General features: G+C 38.5%; 1 protein-coding gene across 2 annotated transcripts in view; it reads right to left on the bottom strand.

Annotated features, from left to right (window-relative positions):
• Positions 1-9,961, bottom strand: part of bmpr1ba (bone morphogenetic protein receptor, type IBa) — a 51,950-nt gene that overhangs the window by 5,378 nt on the left and 36,611 nt on the right. For both annotated transcript variants that reach the window (XM_032514915.1, XM_032514914.1), the window contains exons 2-3: positions 770-932; positions 571-670 (exon numbers count right to left, since the gene is read on the bottom strand). In XM_032514915.1, coding sequence (XP_032370806.1) covers positions 571-670; positions 770-915 — 246 coding nt within the window. In that variant the 5' untranslated portion in view covers positions 916-932. The remainder of the gene's footprint in view (positions 1-570; positions 671-769; positions 933-9,961) is intronic.

Raw genomic sequence — 9,961 nt, 5'->3', positions numbered from 1 at the left:
TTTTTTTTTTTTAATAATTTCTGTATTTAGTTGTTCATTAAGTACTGCAAGTGCTTAAACAGTAAACAAATTAAACAATTGGCAGAGATATTAAACAATTTTAACAGTTTTTTAATCCTTAAACTTTATTTTTTCTTAGTTTTGGTCTCATACAGTAGTATATTGAAATCTTTTTTTAAATTTCAAACAGGGCTTAAAAAATGTTTCTCTGGGAAATTATAAAATGTACATATTCATAAGTTAATCAAGAGAAAAATCAACAAAATAACTGTTTTATTGTAAATTTTATATTTCACAAATCAGTCATATAATAATAATAATAATGATAATAATAATCTTTATTTATAAAGATTATTATAAAGTAAGTTAACCAAAGTTGTCCGCCGCTATATAAAGTGGCGGACAAATAATATATATTGAACATAGTAATGTAAGACTCTTCTGCTTTCTTGACTTACCTTGATTATTGCCATTTAAATTAAGTTGTTAAGCTGAAGATCTGAGACAGAGAATGCTACAGAAACGGTTGCAAAAGGGATGTGGATTGTAATGCTACATTCATCTACTCACCCTACACTGAAATTCTGACCCGACCAGCCCAAGGCAACCTGCAGTCTGGACCGGTACCCCCCCCTCCTCCTCCACCATGGTGAAACAGTAGCCATCCGTCCTGGCAAACAAGGACGGTCAGTTAGCAACCACTGACACAGGGGAACGTTTCATTACACAAATGCACATTTATTTATCGCTCCTCCACTCCTTAAGGTACCTGCACGTATGATTGGTTGAATCTTCGGGGCAGTGGTGATAACAGTGACACCACAGTAGTCTTTGGGAGGATGAAGCAGGAGCTGCGCTGCCACTCGTCTCCCTCCCACTCTCCACTCCTTCCTTACTAGAAGCTCTCAGCAGCATACTGTCCAAGATATTGCCTATAAAACAGGCAAAATAAAAAAACAAATAGGAGAAAATGAGTTGGAAGAGAGACAGGAAAAACAAGTTGAAATCACATGCATGAATGATATAATGATACATTTTTACAGAGGAAAAAGCACCGTCACAGAGTCAGGGATTGCATTATTACTGCCATCAAACGCTGGGCTCATGCTACTAGAGGGTACTAGAGAATATCTGCTAAATAGAAAAATATCTGCAAGTACAGTATGTGCAGTAACACATCCAGACTTAGGGGCTTTATTATCTGTGAAGCTTACTAAGTGGAAGAAAGCTGTTAGGTTTAATAAAAACTGTTTTATGTCATAAAGGTCAAAGAGATATATTATGTCTTTAAAATTTCCTTGAAACATGCTCCAACATATTCAAAAAAGAAAAGCCTGCGAGCGAGTTCCTTGCTTTGATATGCAGTACTCTGCTAGATCTCACGAACTAGACCAGAATTTGCACTAACTGTAATTTTGACTCTTTATTACATCTCAGCAGTGTCACAGACTGTCTATTCATGTGTATTATGTTAACACCATAACACGTTTGCATATCCATCGACTTACTTACACCTCGCTTTGTGCCTTAAGTAATGCTTACTTAATCTGGACTTTATGTCGCCTATTCAATTCAATTCAATTTTAGTTATAGTATCAATTCATCACTTTCATTTTCATAATTCATAATAGCCTATTGTATTCTGGATTCTTGTATTGTACTGAATGTGAAGCTGTGTGTTGTCTCACACGCTTATGCATTCCACGGCCATGTTGCTGTTGCAAAACGGCCTACCTGGTTAAATAAAAAAGATTAAAAAAGTTTGTACTAGATTAACGTAGGTTTTGTGACAGTTTTTAGCATTTCTTTTGTAAAATAATACTGAAGTTCATGCGATTTTACGACAGGGGTTCTGCTGCTGCTGCTGTTCATAGTTTATTTCATGAGCACAGCCTCCGCCTCAGCATCCTACTGCAGGTCGGAAGTTCCCCCTGGGAGAGAAGTTTAATATCTTTACTCCCCCGGTCTCTGCTGCGCTGGTGTACGCTTGCAGGGAGTGAAGAGGTCACCTCTGTGCATGCTCTGTTTTCACATGATATATACATTCCACATGAGCTGGCCGACTAAACTCAAAACATAATATATCTTACTAAAGTGATTCCACAAAAAATGTAAATACCCAAAAATACAATGGACAAGTGAAAATTTGAGAACCTACGAGCCTGAACACCTGATGTACACAGCAGATTTCTTTTACTCTTACAACTGATACAGCTCCTAAGAACTAGAACGAAGCAGCTCTATTTCCTACTTATCCTATTTCAAAAGAGCACCTGTTTGTCACTTGAGGGGAAAAAAAAGATCATGGAAGTGTCTTTTCTTCATGGCTTTAAAGATTTTCATTCATTCCAGCATGAACACTGAGACCAGATGCTTAACAGCTGCAAGCGGAGATGGTCCAAAATAAGCATGAGTCCTTCCTCTCTGAAATAAACTACTAGCAGATACTGAATTAGCTTTCCTACTCCTCTTACAACCTCTCCTTCTCAAGTTTAGGTTTTCCTTTTTAAGCAGATGTTTCTCACAAACAAAAGGAATCAATAAACACAGTTTGTGTTATAGGGCACAGTCGGAATGTAAGACCCAATCATGAACTTTGATTTCTCTCGGCAAAACGTACAGTGAAGTGAAAGTGATTGAGGTAACCTTCTTAGAAATGAAAAGCACAAAAACTGCATGTAGTTTCGTATAGGTGGTAAACCACGGTACATTTTTCAAGCCAAGAAAAAAATACCTTCCACTCTTTAGAAATGGATGTTTGATGCACGGTCAGAATGACATAGCTGTGCACTGGCCACTTCTATGTGTCAGGGGACTGTATTGAGGTTTTTCAACAGAAAGTCTTCATGAAAGACACACAACAAGTGGGCGAGCCAAAAAACCCTTTTTTTACTAATGGGACCTAGTACTAAAACAATTCCCATTGTTCTCTGTAGCAGCTTTAATGTCAGCACACTCGACTGATGTATTATGAAACATAGCTCAGAGGCATGGAATTTATTTTAAGGATTTTTAGTAGTGGCGGCTGTGGCTCAGGCGGTAGAGTGGATTGTCTCTCAACCACAAGGTTGACGGTAAGATCCCCAGCTCCTCCTGTCAGCATATCAAAGTGTTCTTGAGAAAGAGATTGAAACCCAAGTTACCCCCGGCGGGCAGGCCAGTGCCTTGCACGGCAGCTCCGCCACCATCGCTGCATGAATGTGTGTGTGAAAGGGTGAATGAGAGGCAAATTGTAAGCACATATCTGGTAAGGTATATAAACTCTACGTAAATTCCATTTACCATGTATTGCTTGAAGTACAGAATTTCCAGTTTCAGCATCTTTTAAAGTTAATGTTAATCTTAAAAACTCTTCCTCAAAGTAAATACACTTAAATCCAACTACTTCAAGATCAATGACTTTGTAAATTAAGGCAAGGTCAAATCCTGGTCTGATATCCCCATTTAAAATACAATTAATCAAAGACCAAGTGCTGCGTGAAGCTGTGCTGTTCATCTCTACTGTCTTCAATAGAATAGATCATTAAATATATGCTAAAAAGTAACTAGCTAGCATAAGACTTATTTAGGTGGTGTCTCTAGTGGGTTGTGGCTAATGAAACTAACTCAACATGTAGCGATGAAGGATGATAGTGTGCTCTTTGGATAGTAAAATAATCTACAGAGATTACCTCTGAAAAACAAATTGGATTAGATGGAAACAGGAAAATATGCTGTATTTTTTTCTGGGTGGTTCTGCGCAGTCACTCAAACGTCAGATAATGGGTGGTATCTTCTCTTTCATCTGAGCTCAGCTGCATGTCACAGAACATCAAAGACCTTCCTCTACGGATGAACGTTTAAAGCTCCCAAATTAACTGAAAGACACAGACGCAAATACACACACACACACATTACTAAAGACATCAGCCAAGAAATGTACGCATATGTACACATGTGCTTCACAAATGTCTCTTTCTCTCTTGATTTATTTCAATGTCGTGCTTTGTTGTCAATGTGCAACACTGGTATTTTTTTTAAACATTCATGAATCTGCATTCACAAAAAGTACAACATTAAGTGATGTTGACGTCAGTCAGCAAGGCTCAAAGAAAAGAAAGTCACAACTAAGGCTATTAGAAAGATAAAATACTGTAGCTTGCCAATTATATTCTGATCTAATGCTTTGATTTTTCTCTTTTTGTGTTATGATCAAGGATCAAATGCTCTATAATGCATGAGGAGGTTGTGCTCATTCATATTGACTGTGATAAATGTGAGTATGCACCTTGCAATTAGTTTTCTAGCTTTCAATGGTAGTACACAGTCCCATTTTGTTTGCCATTATTTCATCAGTGAAGATGTGAATGTAGTATTAAAACTGATATGGTATGTCTCTTGTAAAGCAGTCCTTCCTCATCTTTATAAAACATAAAACAAAACAATTCACTACTGCAGCTTCATAAAATGCGGTATAAGAGATTTTTTTATTTGCACGAGAGAAACTATCAATACAAAAATAACATCAGCAGATTCTTTCAAACGAGAATAGTCGTTTATCGTCAAGCACTGCCCTTTCTAAATGTCTCTCTTGTACACACTGATAATGTGTTGACAATACTGCGAGAGCGGGACGGTGGGGTTTAAAGGGGTCACATTAACAATTGACCGATTTGAAAGAAAGGGAGCGAGGAAGAGTAGGAGGGGGAGAAGAAAGGGGGATTAACAAACAAGAAGTGACAGATCTGCAGGGAACTGGTGAGCAGTTTAGCAGCACACAGAGGGGACAGAGCAGAGGCCACTGGCCTTTTCCACCCTTTCTCTCACTCTGTCCCTCTCCCTCCCATCACTTAGTCCATCCTGCTACTGAATACTCACTCACTTTGTGTCTCTCTCGATGCCAACCTCTCTCTCCCATTTTATTATTTGTCCTATATCACTTTCTTTAGTGATCTTTCCGGGCCTCACCGGCATACACAACTTTTCTTCGTCCAGTACAGTAAACATTCGCGCAATGTCTTTTTTTCCCTCCACTTTATTCTCAAATCTACAGAGCCCCGAATATGACTTGGAGGCGGGAAAAAAACATACTGGGGACAAACACTGTTGTCAGATCCTGACTTTGTTTTGAGAGATATCGAGTTTTATTTGCAATATCTCGCAAATGCAACAAACAATTAGGCTAACCTAGCTAGGTAGCTTGTAGCGCGCTAGCTAGTATCTAGCTAGCTAATAACACGACATAATTACATCTAACATCCATTGTTTATTTTGGTAAACATTACTAAATAATACATGCCAAAGTGAAGTGTTACAATAGACATTGTTGTTGACTGTTGATATCAATGACTGCTGGCTAACATTAGTAGCTAGCTAGTATCTAGCTAGTAGCATGATTACATCACCTTGGTTGTCTAAATACATCCATTGTTTATTTTAATAAGCAATACTAATTAATACATGCCAAAGTGAAGTGTTACAATGAACATTGCTGTTGCCTATTGATGTGTTGAAGCGCTAGTTTATGTTGTAGCAACATATATATATATATATATATATATATATATATATATATAATATAACATAGCATCGTAGCAACATGCTAGTTCATGAGCTTTTTTCTTGTGTCTCTTACAAGCATAGCTAGTTCGTTCTCTTAAGCATCTACTAGCTAGATAATAGCTAGCAACTAGGGTTAACCTGCAGTCATTGAAATCAACAGTCACCAACAATGTTCATTGTAACACTTCACTTTGGCACGTATTAATTAGTAATGCTTATCAAAATAAACGGATGTATTTAGACAACCAACTAGTATCTAGGTAGCTAACTAGTATCTAGCTAGCATATGTCATGCTACTAGCTAGCTAGATACTAGTCAGCGCGCTGCAAGAATTTGCTACAAGGATTTATGATATTTGGCAAATAAAACTTGATATCTCGCAAAACAAAGTCAATATCTCACAAAGCAAAGTCAAGAGCTCGCGAATGAAACTGGATATCTGGCAAAACAAAGTCAATATCTCACAAAACAAAGTCAACATCTCACAAAACAAAGTCAACATCTCGCGAATGAAACTGGATATCTCGCAAAACAAAGCCAGGATCTGGCAAAACAAAGTCAATATCTTGCCAAAGTGTCCTCAGTATATATTTTTTTCTACCCCCTCCATGTCACCTCCGGGGCTCCGTACATATCTCCCACACAGCCTCCTCATCTTCTTATACCCCACCTCTTTTTCTCTTCTCATCTTCCACTTTCTTTGCCCTGTCCTCCCTATGTGAGTCCACTGGAGAGTCATGTGAGTTGCTGCTATGCTGTTGACAAAATACAAAGCCTTTCACATCCACCCTGCACCTGGGATCCCTGGCTACTGCTCTGTGTGTGCGTATGTGTGTGTGTGTGTGTGTGTGTGTGTTTGTGTGTGTGTGTGTGTGTTTGTGTTTGTGTAGAGATGTGCAAAGATTACAGAAAATATATATATCATAAGTGTTCTTTTCTGTGATATAGTCTTTATTCCATAGCCTGTGAGCCTATGATATTTTTTTAAACTATTATTATTAACATGTTAATATATTATTAAGAACTTGGCTAGGTAGCAGTAGCTGTAGCAGTAGCTCAATCCTTATTTAAAGGCTAGTATGTTGAAGTACTTTATTGTTAGCTATCTCCTTTGGAGGCATGTGAGAGAGTCATCATCCTCTTTGTATCTCCATCTCTATATCATACTCTTAATCCAGTATCATACTACTTAATAGGTTTTTGGTCTTGATTCTCTCTTGTTTTGTCATCTACTTCTGAATACTAAACACTTTGGATACAGAGACATGTGGTCCTGATGTGATTCCTATGAGCTTGTCCTATCTGTCTCTGGAAGGGAGAGGTGCCAAGGTCAAATATTCTACTGTTTTAGTAAAGCAAGAACACTCTGACCCTGCATGCTCCTCCAATCTTATCTGTCTAGAAAAACAAAGATTGCCTCCAGTGAGGCAAAAATTTAATTTTTATTAGGGGTGTAAAATTGCTCATTATGGCTCTGTGTGTGAAAAGTGTGTCTATATACTGTCTGTATATATATATATAGTTATAGAGAGATAATGCGGCTGTTCATAATATAATGTATTCCTGGATAGTTTGAGGGGGCATTGGGAATGCAGTTAAAGGAATATGAGAGTAAACATGAGGTATAAGAAATTATTTCCCCTGTGGTCTGGTCCTGGCTGTTAGGTGCAACATCTGTACAAACTTGCACTGACCAAGGGTGCTCTAGTCCAAACCTCACTAAGTACCACCAATGTCAAAACATGCTGCAAGTCAAATGATGTGTGCTCTGAGACTGGCCCGTACTGACACTATAATTGTTTCAAGCTCTTTCACTAAAATAGCCTTTCAGATGTCAGTGTGAGCTTTCAGGTCTCCCCTATAGGCTTTTTTCAGGCTTGATGACAGGATATAGGGGCCACTATAAACACACAATTAACAACCGTGGCCCCACAAACCCCCAAAAGCTAAAAAAAAAAAAAAAACTCTTTTCAACAGATGCTGCTTTGTAAAAACTAAAAACAACTACAAAAAAAGAAGAAGACATATATTTAGATAGACGGAGGGGATAGAAGTGAGGGAGACGGATATTGTGCATGAGATGGCAAGATGAAGATAGGAGATTTTAGAGGAATATAGACAGACAAAGAGAGAGAACACATTCATTAGTTATCCTGGCCATGTCAAACAAGGCCTTCCAGAAAAGCCCTTTCAACGAGCCCATGTATACACTACCCGCCTCCCCCTTCCACTTAAGACACACTCATTTGACAACACTGCTCCCTTCCTGCCCCTTTCTTCCCTCTAAGTAGTAGTTCATCTTGCTGGTGTTTGACAGTGCCGTCGGTACAGCAAAAGAAACATGGAAGGTGAAAGGTTTTTGAGGTTTTTGATCCCCCCCCTCCAACACTCTCTGTACTTCTATGTACTTCTGGTGCCTGGTCTTATCTCCTTGTTCTTCTTTCTGTCAAAGCTGACATGAGCCGAGCCATCCCACATGTGCAGGAATGTCTTAATGAACCCCACTTTGTGATCTGGATGCTGGGAAGCTGAGGTTGTCTCGCTGGATGTTTTGGCTAAACTTCCTTTGAAATTCCAATATGTTTTGCTAAGGAGTCTTGTGACAAAGCTCTTTATTTTTACAACTTTATCCATTATACTCTACTAATATTAGAGGAGAAAGGATCAGACAGAATCCCTTACACTTTAAGTCTTACCAATGTCAGATTAAGAGTTTGTGCTCATTGACATTGTTATTTAAGCATTTATTGAGGGCAGAAAGAAGTTTTGCTCCCCCATCCCGTTTTCTTTCAAAAGAAGCCATTTAGAAATTAACTTGTGTCTTTCTTCTCCCACATTTTAACTACTCTTTATTCATCTACTTTCCTAAAACTCACAGATAAATTCTGAAAAGCGGGTGCTTCTTCCAGCACATATAGGCATATATAAACTTGGAAAACTACTCTTAAAGGTCCCATGACATGGTGCTCTTTGGATGGTTTTATATAGACCTTAGTGGTCCTCTAATACTGTATCTGAAGTCTCTTTTATACAGACCTTAGTGGTCCCCTAATACCATATCTGAAGTATCTTTTATATAGACCTTAGTGGTCTCCTAATACCATATCTGAAGTCTCTTTTATATAGACCTTAGTGGTCCCCTAATACTCTATCTGAAGTCTCTTTTATATAGACCTTAGTGGTCCCTTAACATCATATCTGAAGTCTATTTTATATTGACCTTAGTGGTCCCCTAATACTGTATCTGAAGTCTCTTTTATATAGACCTTAGTGGTCCTCTAATACTGTATCTGAAGTCTCTTTTATATAGACCTTAGTGGTCCCCTAATACCATATCTGAAGTCTCTTTTATATAGACCTTAGTGGTCCCCTAATACCATATCTGAAGTCTCTTTTATATAGACCTTAGTGGTCCCTTAACATCATATATGAAGTCTTTTTTATATAGACCTTAGTGGTCCTCTAATACTGTATCTGAAGTCTCTTTTATATAGACCTTAGTGGTCCCCTAATACTGTATCTGAAGTCTCTTTTATATAGACCTTAGAGGTCCCCTAATACTATATCTGAAGTCTCTTTTATATAGACCTTAGTGGTCCCCTAATACTGTATCTGAAGTCTCTTTCCCAAAATTCAGCCTTGTTGCAGAATTCCAGCCACTAGAGCCAGTCCCACAATGAGCTTTCCTTAGGACGTGCCATTTCTAAATCTGTAGCTTTTAAGGGTGGGTGGGGGGTTACTGCCACAAACTGCCACTCATTTGAAAGCCAGGATGTCTCTCTCTCATGGGTGGGCCAAATTCTCTGGGCAGGAAAAGCAGGGAAAGGGGAGGTAACCTTGCCCCTTATGACTTCATAAATGAAAAAAACTGAAGGCTCAGATGGCCATTCTGGATTCTTGCCATTGGCAGGTTAAAAAACCTCATAAAGCGAAATCTTCATGCCATGGGACCTTTAATGTGGGGAGCATTTGAATGCCAGCTTACTGGCATTTGAATTTAATGAAATGATGAAATAAAAATAAAAAAATCAATCAATTTGAAAAACACAAATGAGATTATTTTCATGTTTGAACAAAGTTTTCCAACAAGCTCTGTGACCAGGATTGAGACCCACCACCAAGAAGCCAGAAGTGATGTCATGTGGCTCGGACAGAATATAGCTTTTACAAAAAATTCTGTAGGAAAAACAGCACAATTAAACTAGTGAGAGGAGGGACGAGGGAAGCTGTTGGAGCTGCATTCAGCCGTTCTATCCTCCAACACAACATCATCAACAGCTCTTCAAACATTCCTTCATTATGTCACACTGATGAATGATGCAGTAATGAGCCGGTGCCAGTCTCTTGTGATACAGCTGTCATGCCGTTGTGTGTGTGTGTGTCTTTATGTGTGTGTGTGTGTGTGTGTGTGTGTGTGTG

This window comes from Etheostoma spectabile, chromosome 5 (assembly GCF_008692095.1).
Source record: "Etheostoma spectabile isolate EspeVRDwgs_2016 chromosome 5, UIUC_Espe_1.0, whole genome shotgun sequence".
Classification (NCBI taxonomy): Eukaryota; Metazoa; Chordata; class Actinopteri; order Perciformes; family Percidae; genus Etheostoma; species Etheostoma spectabile.
The sequence above is the reverse complement of the archived record's forward strand: the minus strand, read 5'-3'. Positions and strand labels throughout refer to the sequence as shown.